The 23,564-nt window shown below is 39.1% G+C and overlaps 2 protein-coding genes across 3 annotated transcripts in view; both read right to left on the reverse strand.

The window, feature by feature from the left end:
• Positions 1-6,779: 6,779 nt before the first annotated feature.
• LOC111260330 (N-lysine methyltransferase SMYD2-A) lies at positions 6,780-10,448 on the reverse strand. Its single transcript, XM_022832977.1, has 3 exons — positions 9,191-10,448; positions 7,472-8,314; positions 6,780-7,171 (listed from the first exon to the last, which is right to left on the reverse strand). Exons 1-3 carry the CDS (start codon positions 9,362-9,364, stop codon positions 6,983-6,985), a joined length of 1,206 nt encoding a protein of 401 aa, XP_022688712.1. The 5' UTR covers positions 9,365-10,448; the 3' UTR covers positions 6,780-6,982.
• Positions 10,449-11,073: 625 nt separating this feature from the next.
• SIDL (SIDL trafficking protein particle complex subunit 10) overlaps positions 11,074-23,564 on the reverse strand; it is a 16,129-nt gene continuing 3,638 nt past the window's right edge. The window contains exons 5-18 of one of the 2 annotated variants that reach the window (XM_022832976.2): positions 22,477-22,817; positions 22,034-22,199; positions 21,668-21,833; positions 20,605-20,773; positions 19,832-20,088; positions 19,492-19,673; positions 18,775-18,886; positions 17,950-18,254; positions 17,361-17,753; positions 17,115-17,207; positions 16,818-16,988; positions 16,422-16,607; positions 15,986-16,130; positions 11,074-11,464 (exon numbers count right to left, since the gene is read on the reverse strand). In XM_022832976.2, coding sequence (XP_022688711.1) covers positions 11,358-11,464; positions 15,986-16,130; positions 16,422-16,607; positions 16,818-16,988; positions 17,115-17,207; positions 17,361-17,753; positions 17,950-18,254; positions 18,775-18,886; positions 19,492-19,673; positions 19,832-20,088; positions 20,605-20,773; positions 21,668-21,833; positions 22,034-22,199; positions 22,477-22,817 — 2,793 coding nt within the window. In that variant the 3' untranslated portion in view covers positions 11,074-11,357. The remainder of the gene's footprint in view (positions 11,465-15,985; positions 16,131-16,421; positions 16,608-16,817; positions 16,989-17,114; positions 17,208-17,360; positions 17,754-17,949; positions 18,255-18,774; positions 18,887-19,491; positions 19,674-19,831; positions 20,089-20,604; positions 20,774-21,667; positions 21,834-22,033; positions 22,200-22,476; positions 22,818-23,564) is intronic. The other variant, XM_086968282.1, reaches the window with a different exon arrangement.

Consider the following 23,564-nt stretch of genomic DNA (forward strand, 5'->3'; position numbering starts at 1 on the left):
TTTTCTTTTTTACGCTCACAAATGAACTTATCGTTGGAATGTTTGAGTTGAATCTGCTACTATGCCGACACCGTCGCAAGGTAATAAAAAAAAGTCGGTACGATAAAAGTACGGTTACCTAACGAGTTCCGACAAAAAATAACTTATCTGGAACGTTTCCAAGTTTAAAAGACAAGTTGAGTGATTGCCAATAGGGAAAACGGATAAATGCATTGTATATTAATACTTATTGCCCACAGGTCTACAAGAAACTGCGTCTTTTGGCAATATAATAAGGAGTACTAAGCAGCGGTCGAGTCATATCTTACAGCTTACAGAATCATACAGCTTAGAGAATGAAGTGGCCCTTCATTTTTTCGACACTTTAAAAACTACTTGAAGCATTTAATGTTTCTGAGCAAAATTATACGCTGGACTCTCAATGGTTTGATGTGTTGTTGTTTCTTAACACCAACATTCAGGCGAAATCTGACAGGATTAAAATTTAAAGACACATGAATTTTTAGAATTGTGACTGAACCGCTCTATGTTGTTTTTTATATTTTGCAGGTTATGAATCCATGTTAGAATGCGATAATCAACGCATCGCCATTAATACCTTACGAACCAACCCTATAATTGCGAGAAATCTTATAAAGGTGACCGTGTTCGAAGACGCAGCCAGCGAAACTACAAGGCAACGTCAATAGAAGTAATAAAAATCCTACTATGTATATTAATATATATGATAATAATCAGTTTGGTCCGCAGTCGATTTATACGCTTCCATGACTTGGGTTGTCGTGGGGCAAGGGTGTAAGCGCAATTGCATGTACCGAAAGAAGGGCACACCGTAATATGTTAATGTCTGCACTCACCTAAAAATGGGCCAACGATTGAAAGGCACACGTATTCTTGACACATTTACTCAACTTAGTGTATGTTTTTTTGTGCTACATCACTGGTATCATGTTGTTTGTCGACGAAATCCCAAACAACTATTAATCAGCTCGGCTATACATAGCGTACTCGAATCGATAATTTGATGTTTGTAGTGATTACTTTAACGTACAATGGCTATCTTTAAGTTAGTGAGTAAGTAAGTAAGTGAGAATTACCGTTTTGTAGTTCGCTAGTTGTGGTGAGTCTTCCTACTATATAATTCAAATGATTATCATAAATGTCTGTAGTTAATGTACCTAAAATGTGCATTTTACGCTTATTTTCTGACTCATTTTGTATATCAGAAAGCTATTCAATTTCTTTGTTTTGACTGTGGATCCGTCTATCGATTTGTACGAGGATAAGCGAATCGGCCTAGATGAGTACGGTGAACCTGCGTCAGTTGATGGGTAAGTGTGCATTCAAACAAGTTGGAATCGTCTAGTCGTGGACCTGAGCGAGATGGAGACACGCTGCAGATGTTAAAAGGTTACAGCTAACAGTCTTTGTTGGAGGGAGGCACAAATCCTGACCGGAGACGATAGTCACAGTAAATCAGAGTTAGTGTTATTCGTGCGATACAACTGATTCGACTGTGGCCATATGGCATGCTGAAAATTTAGCTATACACGTCTGCTTAAAGTTCACGTATCAATCGCAGTCGATCGGCCTGTCGTGCGCAGGCGCTGCTGTGCGTGTTCATGGACAAAGCGTGTGAGCTCTAGGTAGATGTGTGTTGCCTGGACGATTAAATTACCAAACTCGATCAAAGAAGCAGTTTGGTTGAATGCCACGATAAAGCATTGAGAATTGCCGAGCAAAAAAAGTAAAAACGATTGAAAAAAAAAAACTGTACAGTAGTTCAGTGTATATCCTAAGCTGCCGCCCGAATATTTCAAACCGTTGAGATTTATATGAAGTTGATTGTTAGCGGCCATGCTGCCGTTGGATAGTTATAATATTTTGTAGGCCTGGCACTTTGAACAGTCGCTCGATGCCGATCGGCGTTAGGTTTGCTTAACTAATCAGTACTCTACATTATATCGTATTGGGGAAGAATTGCAGTGGCGCCCATTCAACATCGTCTAACCTTTCGACCGCTTTCGGCCTTCGATGCAGCAATTACTACGCCGACGAATTTACCTAGAAAAATGGGTGCATTTTGTTGAGAAAGACTTCGCACTTTTGAAACTTCAAATCAATCAAGATGAGCTCGTCTAAAAGATGTTTGTTAGCTACCGTGGGTCGGTGATATGTATATAATTTTTAATGTTCACGATTATTCTAAATATTTCAAATGCTATATGCGGAACCGCTATTAGGTAATTTGTTCGGGGAAGCGGTATCCACATTGTTCGGTCTTCCGGAATTGTCGAATCATGGGCCGAGCAACCGTAGCAACTCGAGACAGAAGGGGAAGGTGCGTGGGGAGTCGATACGATTCACTTCACGGAAGATGCCCTCCGCGAAACTGCTGTGCTAACGCTTCGATTCGACCTCTTGAGTGATCATAATCACTCACCTCTCACACCGTGTACGTATACGTATGGACGTGTATGGTCGAACACGAAAGCAAACGGGGTAATCATCTGAAGAACACTTTCACATGTGGCCAGCAGGCTGTGATGTGTGTTGCGGATTAATCAGGTGCTGAAGTTTTTGAGCCATGATGAATGGCCGCCTAGACATTGCCCGAATACCTAGAAGCCTTCGATTCGATATTGGATTTACGAAATGCATCGAATTTTGATAATAGCCCACAAGGAATACACTATGAGACCTTTGTTCCTAGATACGCGTTTGGCGACCATATATATATATATATATATATATATATATATTAGAAAGGTTCAAGGAGTGCTGAAAAATCGGTTCGCCAGGTTCTTCGTCAGCGCTAACAAATCGAGTGTAAAGTCGGTAGATTGCGGCTGAGGTAACATCTCAAGCCAGTTCCATTGGTTTCAATACACTCTAAGTACTTGTTAGAGTTTGTCGGAACATGAATAGTATATTGAACATTGATAGTGTTGCTAAAATCATTTGCCGATCGCCAGTTAAAAGCTGAATGGCCTTTGGCTAATGCTTTGTTTAGGCTAAGGCGGTTTTGGAAAATTCTCGGTTGATCGCTCGTCGTTATACACAAAATAGTTATAACAGGCAATTAGTTTGATCACACAGATTAGAAAACATCGTAACAATCATACTGTATGGTTTCTATAATCACTTATCTATATCACTTAAGCTAGCGGCTTGAAAGGCACAATTAATAATCGGCTAGCATTTTATGCCTTTAGGTGTTTCTACGTCCTAATTTGCGTCATAGCTTATTTTGATAGCGGCCCAGGCGCCTCTGTTTCATCGCCACATCTGAATTTCCCTCGAGTTATCATTATGATCGTATTTAAAAAATGTGAAATGTGCAAAAACTATACAAGCGATGCTCGAGGAGTGGCCAAGTTTATCTTATCTTTATCGCCCCCAGATGGTATACTTTCGTAACGTGAGTCACTTGAAACAGTTCAGTAACCAATCCTTTAACATACCTCACAGCTTGCCAATCTCATACTACTCAATAGGCTTTTAGCGAAGCGATCACCGTAGGAAAATTTCGGTCCTGCGAAGGAATACGTTATCTTTATAATACGGTTTCGCACGAATCTTAAAGTTGGTGAAGGCAATCAATAATAAGAAATATTTTTGACTGCTTTCTTTGAAATACAAGCTGATTGTAATGATAATGCAACGTACATTTCATAATTTGTAAAAGACAATTCTGTGCACTTTGGCTTAGACCAGACACGTGAAGAATCGTCGCTCTGTAATAATAATTATAACGTTGCGGCTCTAGTACTTCTAAGTCTTCGACAGAACTTAAGGCGTTAACCCCATGTGTCTTTCAACTTTGAGGTTTAACCGTCCAAACAACATTAATTTCAACAAAAATCTATCTACCACTATACATTCAGTAAATCTGTGCGTGCCTAGTGTTAGTTTACCTGATCAAAATTTTTATGTTGAGATAGGCTAAGTTTGCGGTCAGTTTCGGTGACTGTATATTTTTTTTTGTGCAGATCAAGCAATTTATTCTTCATCCATCAAACATTCTTGTTAGGATTTATGTCAAAAGGTGATTTACAAGCATATAGAAAACCAAATAATTACTGCTGGGTATTGGAAATGCTTAAAACTCGGAAAGTGTATCAGTACAACAATTATGGATCAGTCGCAATGAAAAATGACTACGAGCAACGCTGTATTATAGCTTCAGAAACGTTTTAGCGCAGAAACAAAGGTACCCTTTCGCAACATGACCTAATAAACCTGCACGTCTGCTAGAGTTTAAACTATGTAAGTATAAAATCGCGCCAGACCAAACCAGTAAACTTTACAATAACTTATTGTTTGGGTTTATACTACAGTATTTTTAGTCGAGTTAAATAGCACGCTATATGCACTAAGGTCAAGCGCACCAATAGGATTACACAGAAAAAAAGGTCAGCAAGGTTATTGAGAGAGTTTATTTATTCAAAATGTTTGTATCAGCTTCTTAAATCATAACTGCAACAGAATTTTCTTGTTGAACGTAAAGCGTTTTAAGTTTTTACGTTTAATGCTGATCTTAAGAACTGCTTACGATGGCTGGGTTCGAAATGAAGTGTGTCAACACCAGATTCTGCTCGTTAATATTAAAACAGGGCAAGAATTAACTGAAGCAAGGTAGCACCATTACACTCCAGCAGGAAAATCGGATATATGAAAAATGACCAACTGGCCATTTGAAAAAGGATAAATGCAAAAGTTAACTGGTCGTGTGGGTCGTCGAGTAATACGTTTTAGGCTTGACGTGACGATGTCACTATGTCCGTTAACTCAACGATAAAGAGATGCACATGGCAAAACCTCATGCGCTGAATAATCGAATCATTGTGGTTTTCACTGAAGTCGGGATAGAATATAGCTATTTAACGGTCCCAATGGTACCACTTAAGAATTTGAGGTTTTATCGCACGAGCTAAGTAAGAACGGAGTGGCTGAAAGCTTTCTTAACGCAGCTGGACTGATCATGAAATTTTTACCCTCCTCCCGATACGGAGGTTACTACTGAACGTAGTTCAATAATTCTTTTCTTACTTATCAGGCATATATGTATAGGTTAATTCCGCTGTAACGCTACCGGCCTAGCAGGCTATCTTTATAGATGATGGTTAGGAAACTTATGGGAATAGCTGTCTTCTTAATTTACGCTAATCTTCTTTTCGTACCGGACATCTAAGCTCTAATGTCAGTTCAGGCATCTGCCTTTCTTTAACCCAAAGTGTCTTGACAAAGGCGCACGAATTTTGCAGGTTTGTTAGATATATTGCTCGGCAACGTGCTGGTATCATCACAGCGGCAGCAGCATAAAGCAAACGCATCTTCTTTATGATTCATACGCCATCAGGTCTAATTAACACAGAGCTTGTCACTAAAGTTTCACTGGGAACATTATTCCATCAAACAGCATTGCGGGACGGAAGGATTTCTGCTGAAGTCCTTCGCATTATAGCGTACAGCATTAGTTCTCAGAAAACTGATTCTACACGTCATTGTTCTTAATCTCCCGAATATTTAACGACAACAAAAAAATCATTGTTTTCTTACAGTTTATGAGGCATGAGCCCATTGCTTCCCTTAGGTCATTAACGAGTTCTTTAATATCTATATTAAAAATATATTGAACCTAATTAATTTGATCCTCTGTTTTCCCTTCTGACCGTCTCAGCTGTTTTTAATACATTGCGAACAAATAAATTCTTTATCCCTTGATTAAGCCTTCGTGGTCAAAATTCTTACCTTTATGAATGTAAACAGATAACGTAGATTTAGGTTTATTTAACAAGTAGACATCCAAGTCCATGTGTATCGAACAACACCATTCCGTACTGCGTTGTCGACCCACTTTATTTCTTTAAACGAACGAGGTTTGAAACAATGTTTAAAGCTAGTATTTTCACAGCTTTGAGAAGGATCTTATTATTAACATGTTACGATATTTTGAAATCCTTTTTCGCTTCCTATTTCCAAATACTTATATATTTCTTTCTTCATTGGGTATGTGATCCTCTCATTGTTAGAGTGATTCCCTTTAACGCATGGTTAAAACGCATGTTACCTTCTAAAAAACAAATGTTTAAATATGTGTTTTTATATAACACTCGTTTTGAAATACTATATATTTCAATAATATTTATGACAGAATAGGCTATTTTTAACGCTGGAGCAAACATCTCTAATCATATCATTAAATTAGGATACTGAAGTGATCAGTAGGAAAAACAACCAAGGTTTTAACTATGGCGGCATGTTACCACATATGATGTAATAAATAAATAAAATGTAAACGAAAAATTTAATTACCAATGTCAATTGTATCAACAAACCCACGTTCAATAATTTCCTCTGGGGCGTAGGGTTAATTTTACCTATAAAACTATATATAAAAAAAAATTAAAAATATTATATATATAATATAAATTAAAAATGTAGAAGTTAAAGGTAATAAAAATTTTATAAAATGTATGCATAAAACTTAAATTAAGTTTTATGCATACATTTATTATTATTATTATTTTTTATTTTTTTAAATTTATTTTTTATTTATTTAATATATAATAATTTATTATATATATATATATATAATATCATCTAACGGAAAATCTTTGCTAGGTCCTAGCTACACTTCTTAGACTATCCGTATCAATTCGTTTAATAGCATCCAGAACCACTTTATTTTTATAAAGATATATTCTAGTAGATGTTCTACTAGTAGATGTTCAAAATCGTTCGTATGCAATGATAAGATTAAAAACTGCGACTAGTATGATTTCAAATAGTCAGGTATATATTTAGGTTCCTTTTCAATGTTTCCTGTTTTGCTCTATTTATGATTCTGACGCAGGAAAGATAATGGATGTGTAAAATTTGCTAATTCGTTTGTCTTAATGAATTATTAACGCCGCCACCGCATTGTGGTATACACATGTCTTGTCGTCATGCTTTAAGGACTATATGAGTTCGATTTTCATTCACGAGAGATCATCTTTTGCGCTTTACGTAGTTCCGAGCTAATCGGGTGTTTCTTTCCGAAGCAGACTTCAAAGAGACTGCCCCCCTTGCGTAGACACTCTAGGTAGTATTTGTGATGCTCGTGGTCTTCATTGTTCCAACCTAACTCGCGAAGAGCCAGATACATAGTGTAGAGTACCTTTGCCTGCGAAACAGAATAGTCCTGATGTATGAACTTAATTAACGAACAAATAAGAATGACGCAAAAGCAAACGTCTGCATTGTAGACATTAATTCTTTTTATTTGTTCTAAGAGCGAAAGTAATTGACTAGGGCCTGAATGTGCACTGGAAAGTGCCTCAAGTGAAATTGAACACGTGAATGAGTTTAGCCCAGATTTACTCCAGACAATGATCTAATTTAACTGAAAGTGCAATCAAATTTGAGCAATAAAAAACGAGGGAATTCAACGCCTGAGGTATGCCTAGTACGCGTTTAAGCTTACCTGATAGGAGGCAACATCTGTTCCCATATACGCATGGTATCCATGCTGTAAGCTATCATAGTACTGCTCCTCCGTAAAAGCGGCAGATTGCATCGCGCACCGCAATTGATACATCCAATAGTTCTCCGGAGGCAAATGTTCCATTCGTGACAACAGCTCTTTCCCTTTTTCTAAAATTTCGGAGGATGATTCCAATGCGATAACCGCTTCTATTTCTTCACTTAAGGAAGGTTCGCACTCTTCTTTGGCTTCATCATAATAGTCCTGCCAGCACTTATTACAATCGCATTCAAAATAGTAACGTGTCATCAGAAGGTCTTGGCGAACGGGATAGCTAAGTAACGGCGGTAAGTAGCTGATGCGCATCTGGTCACGTTCGCAAGTGAAATCTTCTAGCGCTCTAAATGTAATTTTACGACCATCAAAAACATGAGTAATAGGTAATTCCGGTTGACACGAATGATCAAATTTCGATGCAGCTAAATGTACAGCGACCACGTTTTGGCTACCGTACGAATTAAGCCGAATGCGTTGGATCATTCCAATGAGCTCTTCATGAAAGCATGGGATTAAATCCCCAATTATCTTAAGAATATTTTGAGCTTTGGTTGAGGTGCCCCGAAACAAATCCGTTTGGTTTGCTAGATAATCGATATGGGAAACTAAATTGATGATGGTTCGCTTAACACCGAACCAATCTCCAACCGAGAGAACACCACGCTGTATCTCTCGATGGTGTTTAGAGATCGCCCGAATTACAAGGCGGGTTTCAGTATCCAGTGATTGACCTTCTGTTCTTCGTATAGCAATACATTCGATTTTATGGTCTGCTGAATCTTTTTTCTGAAATTACGTGTGTTAGTTAAGCGGTTAATGGCGAATGTCCACTTTTCCAGTTAAGCTAATCATGTAACTTTCATAACGTGTCAGTCATTTCAACTAGTAGTTAGACTTTCTAATTGAGACTACCTGTTGGTACCCAGTGATATGCAATCGTCTAGGACATTAACCGGTTTTATCATTGCCTATGAGATTCTAAACTATCGCGAGCGAAATATGTGCCACATTTATCCTCCAATATTACATCAAGCATTATTAACGCCAATGCTTTTTTCTGGTAACAAGAAAAACATGCCCGCTATAAGAAGCAGCCAGCCAGGGTTCGCCCGACTTCGAACGTCCCACCTTGTATACGGATTGAACATAGTTAATACTACCTAACTATGAATCAAATAAAGAGGTGGTAGGAAATAACTGGGGCAGATGTCAATGATTTCACAAGGGACTTCCCATCAAGCCAGTATGCCTGAGCTTCGTGGTTCCTTTGTTTTGTAAAATGTGTGGCGGAGGTTACGAACAACACATCGGCTGACCATCAAAAAGCGTAAGCTGCTTTTATTTGTATCTGTCCTGTTTTGTTTTTGTGGTAATTTTTCATTGTGTAAAAACGTACAGCGCGTCCTTCAGTAATGCAAGTATCAGCGATATATATACCGATTAGGTACTAACCTATTCAGGAAGCCTATTAGGATACTGCGAAGATGTCTGGTATCTCTAAAAATGTAATGCAACTGTAATAATAATCTCCAGAACCATATGTAGCCTTCAGTCTGATCATTTAATTTGAGCTTTAAAGCTAGTTCCCTAATGTCGGAATTGCTCCAGTTACGCTGTAACCTTATTAACTTGCTGCAAACTGAATATAGTGTGAATACTTACACGGCACTCCTTCGAACAGTAAGAAACAGTCCGGCACTTTGAGCACGCTTTTACATTTGCATCTTTAAAACAGTAAGAACAAGAGCTGGCAAGAGATACCTCACATATCGCGGCAGCATACGGCGCTTCGCGCAAAAGGACTTTCCCCTTCTTGAAAGACAGCGTAGTGGTCATAGTAACTGGTATCCTAATATTTAGTGCAGTTCCAATCGTCTAATATTACGCAGTCAAAACCAACTGCGTTGTCACTGACGGTCGACAACAAGTTCACCTCATCTGAAACCCAGGCTGCTTTTTAGATGTAGTAAATTGCTCACAATAAGCGCAAATAACTGGGCCTGGAAGTCTAGCTGTAAAGTATCGACTCGCGGCTAGAAAATCCCCTGTAATAAGGTCGTGACGGCTACGATACTTATTAGAATCGTACAACATTTACGAAAAGTAGGCCGACGTTTCTTGTCCTCGTAAGTATATTCCTAAGGCTTTCGCTAAACAAGTCCATTTTGTATGCATTTGACGCTTGGATACGCAATATTCCTGTTTGAATGACGTTAGCTGATAATGACGAACTCAAGCAAAGCAGAACAGAAATTTCTACAATATAAAAAAGAAAAATTTTCGCATTGTCAAACAGCGTTGCGAAGTCAAAACCCGTGACCCACATGGCGATTTAGCAATAGAACATAAAAATCATAAACCCATATATCACATAACATTAGTTACAGTTCACAATATATGAAATGTCATATAATTTCCATTATTAACGAATCGAGCGGTTATCTAAAACTAGACATGCATAAAGTAACATAAGTACAGTATGTGAAATTGAGGGTCACACAATACCCCGGCCAGTTCCAGTATTAGTACAATAACATAACTGGCCGCAACGTCCCCTCGGCATGCGCACAACAACAGCATAGCTGTTCATCACTTTGGTAGCCGGTTTCAATATAACTTGGGCTCATATACATCATTATATATGGTGAGCCGCCAAAGGAAACAGCTCGGAGAACGGCAAAATTACCTAGTCAACGTACCATCATTACTGTCAATAAAGACGATCTTAGACTAGGCGGAGCAATGAAGTTGTTAGTTCCATGTACGAACAAAATTATAGGATCTAAAAAATTATCTAGGTCATAAAATTTAGAGATAATAGGATTTGCATCAGCACAGCGATCACTATGGCATAACCTTTTTTGAAATATCTCGAAGTATGTACGGGTCACATATTTAAGAAAATAACCTAGCCTCAAAGCGCATACGTAAAAGTAATACTTTTTTCGATTATGAATTTCTTAGCCCAGAAAATGTATCACATTCCCAAAAATTAAAAACACATAATATCCGAGATATCTTGAGGATTTTTAATTGGACTATTTGTTATTTTTTGTAGCCATATACACGTGCTTTATCGTTCAATTCCTTCTTTATTTAACTAGGCGTAAAGGTTGCGAAAATTAGATATGTTAGTTGTTAACGCTACAGACAAAACACATACTAAAGCAGTTAAACACTTAAAATTTACGGAAGGAAAGGAACTCTGTTGTGCAACTCTGTATAGAGTTGTACTTATCCATTTGCGATAGCTGTTAAATGAAGCTGTAGTTAAGAAGAATTAATTTATGTATGGCTACCTTGCATTAAATTACTTGCTTATGTTAAAGCCAAACCTATAAGAAATAAAAATACCGGTGGAATGGCAGGCTATCATCTAGCATACGCTATCTCTAGACCTTTCATTCTTCACGGTAAATTTGAATTAACGAAAGGGTCTTCAAAGTGCGATCCGGCATTTCTCAATTTCTAGATCGACGAATTACATTTGTTGAGTAAAAGTATGGGAAACGAAAAACAGAACAGATGATAAAAACACAGGTCGGTTCACGCTTTTTCTTAGTCATTGTTTTTGGCTGGCCAAAGCATTGTTTATTATATTACAGTAACACTAGTCTCAAAAAACAAATATGACCAACTGATCTCTTGCTTAATTATCTACATTATCAGTTAACTACGAGTGATCCTCGAAAGCTGGGATCGGATCAGACACCTGTCATTCTAGAACTGAAGTAGCCTCTGAGTACTGAGGTGTTTTCGTGAAGTTTCTATCCATATGCACGACTTCCATCGGCCCACTCCGCATGTCAAGCTATAGTTGTGATCAGATTTATTTGCCATCAGGATGGGCAGCTGTAGGTACATGGGCCTGCGCTGCGTGACTCCAGTTGTACACTTGTCCAGGTAGAAACGGCTCCAACGTTGCCTTCGCCAATTCTGAAACAAAAACAAGTGCATCATATACCCCAAAGATTAACTTTGTTAACGCTTATTAAGCGTTAGCAAAGCGCGGTGTTTGGAAATATGGGCTTTCCACCTATCTAATTCCATTGTAAGCAGTTGTTCGTGCAATATTATCAAATACCAATCGACATAAAGCAATACTTTAAGAGTTATTATGGATGATTTACTAGAATTATCGATTTGTAACGATTGCGGTGGGAGGAAACCATTTCATAAGATCGTACCTGCAGCAAGCAACCGAACTGAACATTTGACAATATTTTGAGGACATAGACTATGGAAAGTATTGAGAATATCGGCACCGCACGATCAAAAATAGCTTGTTGCATAAATCACTTTCGAGCTTTTCGTGGTTAAATTGATTTCGAAGAATGACTAACAATCTAGGCAAAATTTTAGGAAGTACACATTTATGAGTCTAATGGGATGAAGACGAAAAGGTGGGGATTCGGGTCTAGATTTCTCGTTCTTGCAATATATTTTTTTTAGCTTCAACCAATACCTTCAAAATGTATTCAAACGTTAAACCCGCGTTCCTGTTTTTAATTCTATAGGCTTTTGGTGCACTGCAGTATATAGAAAGGGCCAACGTACATGCTAAGGTTTTTTCTCTAAAAGTGGTGCATTTTACGACGTGACTTCTCTCACTTAAAATTAAACGGCACAAGCGCTCCATCGGAAACTTCAAGAAAGGCAACTCTAGGCCTTAAGCATAGCGCACTCGGACTAGACAGACAGGCATGACAAAGCACTTGTTGTGTAGTGAAGATGCAGAGGGCGCAACTCTTGTTTTATTGCTGTTACCACCATTTGCCTTTACCGACATGAATGTCGCCGCACTTACGAAGATTTGGGGGTCAAAGCCCTTCGATCGGCCGGATCTCTACGCCGCCCATTCCCCGAAATCTAAGAGCTGAAAGAGGCTACAATAGTGCAGGGGTATCAGTGCTGCGTGACCATTGACAAACAAGTGGGACGTTTGCAAAAAAATGATTGATTATTACTAAGGGACAGCGGATTTTACGTCATCAATTCTCTTGCGTTCGTTCTCTGATTACAATGATGCCAATGACCACAATGATACTGGCCAACAAGATCACTTCCATTGTCGTACTACGGTCCTTCCACTGACTGCACCACGATAGATGATAATATCTCAGCGATATATTATTCGTCTCCACACATATTCAGTATATTCGCATCCAATTTGAATAGAAAAAAAAGCCGGGGTATTGAAAGAAACGATTTTTTAAGCGAGGGAAGCGCTTTAAGATGGCATGTATTGGTTAGGGTCGAGCTGCTTCTCCAGCAAAAAACAACTTCGCAAAGAAGAAACACTGGTTATTCTAGAATGCTATATCCCACTAAACTGGTTCCAAAATTGGCAACCCTATTTCCTGCACTAAGAGGTCCGGATATTGATTCTCGCATCAAAACCTTGATCGAAGTGGCGAATTCCATTTCACAAATCCTGGGTCTGTACGCTGGTACGTAAAAAAATCGAACCTCCACGATGCGCGAGGAGCCGAAATCTGAGCTCTTAGTGTTTGAGGTACAGCGTGCCCTCAACAAGTCTAACTGAGCATAGTACTGACTAGATCTCATTCTACTACCGCACCCGTGCTGTCTAACTACTTGCTGCTGCTAAAATGTTCTCTATAAATTGCACTATCCCTCGACGAACAGATGTACTTATGATAACGGAGGATAAGACAACAGCAAGAAAGAACGCATTTTAGAACAACAGTTTTTAGGCTTCGAACTAGTACAAGCGCTGGAAAACTGGTGTTCCATCAAGGCTGTTAGCTCGGACAATATACAAAACGAAAAGCGCGCTCGTTCTGCAGCCCTGCTAAACAGTGTTACTCAACAATAGTTTCCTCTTGGCAAGGCTGTCATTCCAATGAAGAGTCGGCACTTTACTGATTATTTCTAAAGGAGAAGCGACCTAATCCAGCTTGCGCGGTAGTGTGGCACCGAACAAGAGCGTGTGCTATAAGCTCCTGTTCTGGCTCTTGGCACGATGGCTAAACAAGTTTCTAAAAAGTACGGGCGTGATTCCCCAAAAGCGACATAGATTTATAAAGGGGCACTCAACGGCCACAGCATGTAAAATTCTCCTGGCGGATGTCCATGAATCCTTGGAGATCCCCCATATATTCACGGTTGTATTTGTGGAGATGGCTTAGGGATGCAGTATTAACAACCTCCACAATAGCAAGGGTCACCACAAACGTGCTCGATTTGACGGCAGCGACATCTTGAGAAAATTCAGGGAACACAGTCAAAGTGCTCTTTCTTGCTGCTTCGGAAAATGCCTAGGAATATATATGTGAGCAAAAACTTTGTGAAAGTACTCCTATATGCAGACGAACTAGTCGTGCCTGAGTATAGCAAGTTTCAGATGCATCAAATCCTTGCTGAACTGCATACAACCGCCATGGAACTCGGTTTAAAGGTAAGCCTCACAAAGATGAAAGCGATAAAATTTAAACGGGGAAACAGGATGCTATCTTTTGATATACACTAGTCATATCAGGAACGTCCCAGAAATTTGTCAACAAGTTCCCGCATTTGAAGCTGCTAATATCGCAGCTTCACATAGCATAATAGACGAGAGAAAGCACCGACTACGTCAGCAATCATAAAGAATCCGCAATGGCCGTCCATTTCAGTTACTGTACTTTTCTTCGATTTTAAAGCCGTTCCACTAGCAGCATATGGCGTCGACGTAACATGGCAGGATTTGATTATAGAGAACATCAAGCAGCTAAATCGTCTGAGGGAGTTATTCTTGAAACAGTACAAAATAGACTTGCCGACACACCATTTTCTATAGTGAAAAACGTAGAATACGCTTCCATACTTGCACTCCTGCCTTCGCTAAAACTTTCGGCAGCTGAGAACAGAAATTCACGAAAATTGGTTTTAGTACTAGAACAATGAGGGATCTAAATCGTCCACCACGTCGTCACACAATTTCCCGTCCATTGTTATATGGTGTGGGCTACTTTGGGCCTTCACAAACCAATGGAGAACTACCTTTGCGCAAAATGTGGGCAACCTTGTGATAGATATGATGTAGCGCGGTCTCTAGGAAACCTTCCATGTGTGACGAATATATATATTAACATAATATGAGATCGTTAGTGAAACATTTTTTCACACAGCATTACGAATCCCATAGGATCTGGTATGATCCTGGGTATGTATATGTATATAGGTCTGATATATATCTGTAAATCGTCAAGAAATGCCTGCTGACGATATGGGCCCCACCAACAAACTGGAATGATGCCTTTTTCAGCGTCACACACAAGAAAAAAGGCACCCCGCTCAACCCTCGTTTGCGAAGTTTTGCTAAAAGCTTCTAACTCATCCATTGACCCATCGACTAATAAGGTTTCAAGTTTGTTTATGTATTCCGCTTGGGCAGCATTTCATGCAGGACATTTCACTTTCACGACATGTGATATAGAACTTTAGGTAGTACATCGTGTCTGTCTCGAACCAAAAAGGTGCTCTTCGCAGGAACTCGGTAAGCACAGGTGACCGAGTGGCCCAGTTAGAGCCATTTGTCCAATCAACTGGCGTTGCATAGAATGATAACATAAGCCGTCTGACATTTTCTTTACCGCTAAATGATCGCAATCAAGATCCCGCGGAAGAAGTGAAATCATTGCTTTTGTTTTGGAGAAAATGGGTTTCATGCCCAGCAATACGCACACCCTCAAAATGTTCCTTGCGCACGGCGCGGGCTTTGCACTAGAGAAAGATAGCCCCGGTTGCTTTCTACGAAATTCAAGCTGTCTACGAACACCTCTCATCGAAGCAATTCGAAACCTTAGCCAAATGAAACTTTCTCTTTTAAGGAGCGTCATGGATTTGCATCGTTCATCTTTATACAGATACGTGACGACTAACTCTTATTTGGAGAAAATCTGGAAGTTCATTATCACCCTTGCTAATCCGAATTTCATCCACACATGGACGGAAAAGATGGATTGAACTTGATTCTTATAACACGGGAGCCATGATTAGTGAAGCTTGGATAGGGGTTGGACAAAATAAACCAACACATCGTTACATGTTTTGAAGTACAATGGCTTCATCTTACTACATATGGGATAGTGGATTTTGTCGGGCGCAACGTATACCTGTACAATATGCGATAAGCAGTGCACTATGCCAGAGGTATTACGCGGCGTCATTACTGCAGTAGTAGAAGTAGCCAGCTTCTTCGATCGGGTAGACCAAACTAAAAATTTTCAATTTTAACGTCTTGGACTCATACAATACAATCGTGCTTTTCTAAATACAAATAAACTACCAAATTTGATTATTGTTATTTAGTAATTTATTTTACTGAAAGAAGTCGTATTTACCTTACCTTTTTCATGTTGTCATAAAACCACATTTTCAAATTTTCCAACCTTGTAATCTAGAACAAGCATCTACTTCTTAAACTCGTTGAATATCATTTATAAAACTGACCTTTATTCATGTCTTCTTTGCACGGAGGATGGTACTTTGAAAGACGAACTTGAGGAATTGGAAGATACCCTCGAACCAGGGGCTTCATTTCGACGCTCGATGTAAACTCCTGGTCAGATAGAATGAAGGTATCTGAGTTGCGGCCCTGTAGGATCGCAATTGGAAAAATTTAGTAATATATAAATCCATAAAAACACATCTTCACAGTCGTCAACTTATTTTTATGGGGCAAGCATTTTTTTATTACCAGACTTGCAAGGAACATTCCTTTTGGACTTCATTGAGCTGTGTAGCTCAGACAGTTAAGAATAGCAATGGAAATATGATAATTTTAAACAGTTGCCCGCTCGATGGCTTGCGGGTTCAAAGCACAGTTGGAATTAGATATAACGAAAACATTAAATAATACTTATATCGTGTAGATAATAGAACATACCTGCAATGCCCAAAGGGCTGAATCAGCAATAATTTCCATCGACAGATGGATCGGATCCTGTTCAGATTTACTTTCCTTAACCGATAATGGAATTCGTTGAACGCGAATGTTCAGTTTGCATAATACATCTACCTTGCAATGTCCCTGCGATTCGGGGTCTACTGTTGCGTGTACCGAATAGAGGGTCTATAGAACCGAGTGAGAATAAAAATATAGAAAAAACGCGACGAAGTTAACGAAAATCAAAGGAAACCTTGATGAAAAGCAAAGTAGACGATAAATGTAACATTCGTAAGCGCTAGTTTTATTTCTAGTATGGCATTTTGATAGTTTTTTTGATTTGGATAGAAATCAATCAAAGGAGACATCTGTCGTACCCTGGAGCACCCAACGTACCTTAAAAGCTTCAAGCTTGAAAGAAGCGGAATAAAATCCGCTCTGGTTACCAGCTTCCCAGTAAAAATCGAGAGCAAATTTCAACTCCAGGGGCATCTCCACCAGTTCGGGCGACTCCAACTGCCAAACGAACGCCGTAGGGTAGCGAGAGTTCACCTTAAACGTACCCACCTACAAAAAAGTGAATCCATTTTAATTATTTACCTACACGGATATGCTGGTAGTATAATTTTAGCAGAATTTGATAGGATACACCCATCTTAGAGGCTACAGTTGTATTGCTAAAGATATATTTACCTCCTCTAGGATTTGAGCAGCGAATCCTGATGGGCAGTCAAGTCTCGGATTACTAACAGCAAAAAACTGTAAAGAACGTCCAGTCACTTCCACCTGAAATTGCAAGATGAAGTTTACGGGTCTATAGTGGAGTTAAATCTTCTTTATGCAGCACATCTACGTAATGTTGTTGGCAAACCAGCCACGATATTTGCAGCGTTGTGCAGAATATCTTTTCGTCCGTATGCTTGTGAGATATGAACGCACCTGAATAAATTTTGCCGTGTCACACGTTAGCAGTTTATGTGTCACGACAAAAGGTGGCATAAAGAGCAACTTGATTCGAACTTGAGCGGCCTGCGCTTCAGATCGATTCCCATGTCCGTCTTGGCCATCCTCCCAACCTGCGGTCGCAACGACCTCGTGGACGACTCCTTTTGATGTCCATTGGTCACAAAAGCTACTCCTTAATCCAACGGAAAATGATCGAAACTCAAAGGCTGCGATCTCATTGGGAATGACTAGTAAATCTTTGTCGAAGTGTAGACCTGGTGACGACTTTAAGGCCACAATTGAGCCGGCTGCCACAGAACGGCTGCCAGCACTAACTGACAGTCGCACAGACTGGGCTACGCCGGCTAGCAATTCCTCACTCGGCAACTGAAATCAATCAAATACATTAAAATACACAATAAGCATAAAAACAAAATTCACTTATAATGAAGAAAAGAAATAGATACCCAAGGAACTGGCCTCTAAGTAGTGGCGATAAGCGATAACCTGCTAGTAGCATAATATATATACTAACACGTTGTGCATAAGTGATGATGATTATTACTCATAAAAACTATCATACCTCAAAGCTAAGTCGGCATTTTTCCTGAATGATGTTTACTCGAGTGTTGTGATGAATACTGTTCTCCAAATCCTCAACAAGTCCTAAGTGATCCCACTCCATGACCAATTGACGCATCTCATAACTGCCCCACTGATTTGTGCGGAATGCTAACCCGATCACATTCTGTCCAGGGGCAAGATAGACATCTTTGGCCACAAACTGGGTGTCAGATTTAACACGAACTATATCTTGTGATGATGGCGAGCCAAGATTGGAGCTGTCCTGCCGGGACAAAACCTGATGCTGGTTTGAACACACCAAAACTTTGACCAAAATACGAAAAAACAACTTTAGGTCTGCTTTCATATCGTTAAAGCGAATATATGCTCCTACAGTGAAATATTCATTTTTCAAGGTCATCTAACGCAACTAGATTAAAAAAAATGGCGTTTTAAATGCCACGATGAAGGCGTTTTGGGCGGTAATTATCATTCTATTAGAAGCGAATATACGAACTTCAACACGAAAGAACATCATTCCTTCGGAGTTATACAGTTTTAAGATACAGTTAACTTTAAAGACATTTAATTAAAAAAAAAAAGTCTGCGAAGTATGAGCCCGGGTTTGTTTTAAGCAAATTTCTTGCATGCTTTTTCTAGCGAAAATCCGTGTTCACATTTAGTTTTTATATAGTCGTGGTATATCGCGGTTAAGATACCGGAGATGTTGATATACTGCTAAATACAGATGATAAAAGCTCACCCACACAACATACTTTAACAACAATATGTGTCGCAAAAAATAGTTAAAAAATCTCTGGTTTTCAATTGCATTGTTACTTACGGATGGAGTTAGTCTGGGTACCCTGCTGCACACTGATTTTAGGCGGAGGCCGCTTTCCACCAGGTGCAAGGATCATCGAACCTTTACGCGGAGTTCCACCAATTTGGCCCTCCTAATGGGTAAAAACGCGTATTTTTTATCAATATTTATGTTGTGCTCTTTGTATTTTTCAAAGTTAGTTTACGATTATCGGCTGAGTATAAAATGAGTGGAAGTTTAATTTAGATATATAGAACTCAACCTTCGGCAGAAAGTATTTCTTTGCTGGTCGTCTACAATATCTTTTACTGTGGCCATCACTATGCTGTAGTCTCTTAGGGCACGCTATAGTCTTACAATGCAGCTAAATATTTTTAGAAAAATTACCATACTTCTATGATTTCTTAGTCACCTATTAAAGGGTAGCTTACTTGGAAACAAAAGGGTGTGTAAAGAATCAATGTTGATACAGGAAACACTCGAGGATCTCGGAAACTGCAAGGTTCCTAATTTGTTCCCCAGCCACAGCTGAATTTCATTTTTCAAAACTATTTTTGGAATTTTGCTATTAAAATTCGAAACAGAGATATTATTATCTCAATTCCACAATTACATTCGAAAAGTTTACCCAGTGATAATCTTCCTATCTTCTGTTAGGTCGGGAGTGTTGTTATTGCGTAGTGAACTTACTGCAGATCAACGAATACTAGAAAGCAATAACAACAGATTAGCACTAACCTCCTCAAGTTTCTCGCAGGGAACAATAACTTTTCTCATCTTAACTTCGGCGAGCAAATGCGACGTAATAGTGAGCTTAAGGCGAATGTCGGAGTTCAGTGTTAAGACCGATGAATCGCTATCTATTCTCAGATCATCAAGGCTTAGAATACCCGCAAAAGCAAACGTCAGGTTTTTGTTATCTGAAAGAGGATAAACCGATGCATATATATTCAACAGACAAAACGCCGTTCGCCAATGAACAGAAGGACAATCTTTACCTCTTAATAGTATGGATGACACCACATCATGTAACATTATTTAGTTCATTATCTAATATGTGGTGACGATGAATACGTACTTTTCATACTTTTGCCTAATCGGTCTTTGGTAGCTAGCACATCATCGAAGAAATGTCGGCGCTCCCGTTGGTCCAAAGAGCGATTGGTTGCAAGCATTAAGACAGTGTGCAAATAAAGGAGATCGTATGACAGAAGTTGATAGCACTGCAACAATTGCTTCTGAGTCAGTACAGCCAACGGACCCCAGCGCTCCGTCAGGTACATTTTCAGGAGATCTTGTAGGAACTGCACGGCCATTTGGGGTTCGTCCTTATCACTGCAGGTTGAGTACATAAACATATCGTTTTTAGAGATCTGGGGTACGGTATCTAAAGTATGATAAAATTGGGATCCTAGAGGCTTTTTTTTTTTTTTTTAGTTCACGAAAATAAGTGTCGTTTTTAAGTTTAAGCATTGTTATATGCAATCAAAAATAAATAATAAAATAAATAATCGCACAATTTTATAACTCTTTCGTTATGACAGCGGCGCAACTATAACACGTGCAAGGCATAAATTAGCTCCCAGCTGTAACATACCAATTCCTGTGACCGTAATATAGATATACACCGAAAAATCTAATTTCTTTATTAATACTTAATTTAAATGGCTACCACGTTGTTACAAATATCATTTGTTTGCCATGCGGATTTACACAGATTACATTAATTAAGCAAAAAAAAGCAAAAAATTATGTTAATGTTCTTACAATAAGCACAGCCTCCTCATTGTAGCTAGCATATTCTGCCCCGCTCGTCACAAAACAGCCGGCACCGAAAGCCGTAGAACTTACAGGTAAAATTCTGCTAGATCCTTCCCGATGAGTCGCGCACTTCGGAGCCTTCCCACGTGTTTAAAGGTGCCCATGGCGATTTCACAAACGTCTTTGTAGTGTCGCATAAAGGACTCCTTGGACGAGAGGGCTTCGGAGATACGGCGACATGGACTCAGTTCCGACTCGCCTGAAAATTACGCAATAACGGGGGGACACGTTTCATTTACATACTGGTTGTTTCTAAACGGTCTGCTTAGTTAAAGTATCGATAACCATTAAAATTACCCTCAAAAGCTATCTCAGAGATCTCGATATCGTTAGAGAAAAACAGCTTCGATAATCAGAAGCACTCATAATTTAACCCTACGTATACATACATATTACCACCAAAGAGCTTGTTCGAAAAGTTGCCAAGGCTTTTTATTACAGAGAAGTTCCTATAAGTACAAAACAGAATAATTTTTTTAACTACAAACGGAACTGGTTTGTTGTAATATACTAGCAGCTTCGCCCGTGATACATGCCGTTATCGTGATTCTTAAATTACCCATGTGTCAGGCGTCTTCAAGCGATGGGGGTAAGGTCCTTACCTGAGGTAATAAAAATGCTTTACACCACCATGAAAACACAAGACGCAGTCTCAATATTATTCTACACTCGTTGTATTATTTGATGATTATTATTATTATAAAGACTGATCTTGTCCTTAGGGTACTAAATTAGCTACTTGCTTTCTGCTTATCCGATACATATATTAGATACTTCTGAAACAGTTTATGACTAGTCCTTAAGACTCAGCTGGCGTCAAATAATTGAAGCGATAATTAGTTTTTGCTTTTACTTTGTATTCCGCAAACAGTATAGATATAATTCCTTCCCTTTGTTCCCAATTTTCATCTCGTAAAAATTCAAACTTTGACTCATTAAGCTCATTCATCATATTGTTACCTTGTCAACACACTCTAGTTATTCAACCAAGAGTTTCCGTAGAAAAAAACAAGAGTATCAGTAGGACTTCATATTTTATGATCGTGGCGGATATTCGTACCAGTTTTTAGAAAATAAAGTATAGGTAACGCACCAGCTCTCGGGTCGTCGCCAAGACCCGCAAGGATGTTTACAACCAGATGAATTTGTTCAGAGGTGGGAGAATCCCGAGGCATGAGGCCACATAATACTCCGAGTGATTTCATTTTCAGGCGCGCATGAGCCCATAACTGTGCCGTGTGTAGTGAGTAACTTTCCACCTGAAGTGTTATGGAAAGATCCTTAACTGGATATTAAATATTATCTATTCATTACATTCCGTTCTATAATTTTCCGACAGCGCAAACTAATACGTGTAAGCTGGCCTAAGTACAGCGCTGTATTGTGAAGTGCCTCCTCAATAATTTTACTAATTTCCTGAAGCGATCGTCCTGTGCGGGTCTTTGCCTGCGCTATGTACCTGTGTTGAGTCATTGTATCGTTCAGAAACAACTAGTGTTTCAAGAAAGCCGGCTAACGCCCAAGCATCAACTGCGCCCACACAGTTAAGTTCGACGCCTAATGACTTTAATTCGACCTGAGCATTTTGTATATATGGCAATGCACGTCGAGCCATCTCCCACGGGCTGAAACATCAATGCGTGAACAGTAAAATTAGTGTTATCATAAAAATAACTGCGTTGCTTGTTGCAATTTCCGTATTGTATCTCGTTGGTTTCGAAGGGTCAAAGTCTAAAAACACCAAGATTTTGAACGCTTGAATATCTGTATATGAGTTTTTATCGGAACTACAAAAACATCAGCTTGTATGAATATTGAAAAAAAAAACGTGAATACGATTAGCGTAGTTTGACCTATGGTACATATGTTCGTAGCTCACCTGGCAAATCTTATTTGGCTTACCGACAGAGTAGAATGAGTATATTGCAAATCCGAAGAAATAGCAGGTTCCGAAGATCAAGAAGGCTACCGTTTCCTTCGCTAAACTGAATACTAACATTTTCCTGCTCTAGTTGTCGATCATTTGATAACGTAGAGTTAGAAGACGCCTGCGAGGAGTTTTGTGATTTCATACAAAGGGCTCTCCAGGAACTGCGACAATCGGTCAGCGTTTGCAGCCAAGGGGGAGCCTCTCCCTGGGCGGCGTTGATTACAAATTGGGTTAATAAAGCATCCAGCTCATCGTACTGGACAAGCGCATCCTCATAAAGAGTCATGGTTTCAAAGACAAACGCTAGTTGTTCCTGTACAAAAAAATAATGAGTTGAAGGTCTGTTCAATTTCAATTTAGTTTATCTTTATTGGGTCAAAGAGTAAATATGCACAGTCATTTTATCCCGAAAAGGTAGACTTTCAGCGAGCTAATTGTTAATCCTAGTTTCAAAACTTTTGCAGCACACAAATAGCTAAAATCTACCTGTAAGTTCGCATAGGTATATTCAATCCAAATATTCTTCAAATTATTTGTTATTGCTCTGAGTCAATTTGACTTTCGAGTAGAAATCCTCTCGAATATAAGAAAACAGATAAGGATGCACGAAAAAACGTAGCAACATAGATAATCGATGCCTGGGCAACTGAACGGCAATTAACTATTTTTACTTTTGCTCGTTTCTTATACTGCGGACTAATACACGGAACTAAAATGTCCTGGCACACTATTCTCTTCATGTGACCTATTAAACACGAACATACATCGTTTTACTTATTCTGTCCACGTCTGTGTTACGCGAGATTATGGATATATCAACAAACAGTAAGCTGCGCTTCAAAGAAAATCTTCTTTTACATGTGACTCTTTGCCCCAAAATAAACACGAATGAGATGATGTCATGCTCGCTCGAAATGTCTTAAAAAAGTTCTCTATATTTAGCCAATGAAATTGAGCATACAATCTTCCTACCTATCTAAAACCACCTTGTGATTATCTGTTTGTATGAAGTAATAACATTCTCGACTGTTTATACGATGTTACAGACGACCTTAGTTAT

Source organism: Varroa jacobsoni, unplaced genomic scaffold (genome assembly GCF_002532875.2).
Source record: "Varroa jacobsoni isolate VJ856 unplaced genomic scaffold, vjacob_1.0 scaffold_429, whole genome shotgun sequence".
NCBI lineage: Eukaryota > Metazoa > Arthropoda > Arachnida > Mesostigmata > Varroidae > Varroa > Varroa jacobsoni.

Coding starts and splice junctions, on each gene's coding strand:
- LOC111260330 (XM_022832977.1), bottom strand. CDS start 9,364: ATGACCACTACGCTGTCTTTCAAGAAGGGGAAAGTCCTTTTGCGCGAA. Junction 8,315..9,190: donor ACTGTTCGAAGGAGTGCCGT/GTAAGTATTCAC, acceptor ACGTAATTTCAG/AAAAAAGATTCAGCAGACCA. Junction 7,172..7,471: donor CAGATGTTGCCTCCTATCAG/GTAAGCTTAAAC, acceptor TCTGTTTCGCAG/GCAAAGGTACTCTACACTAT.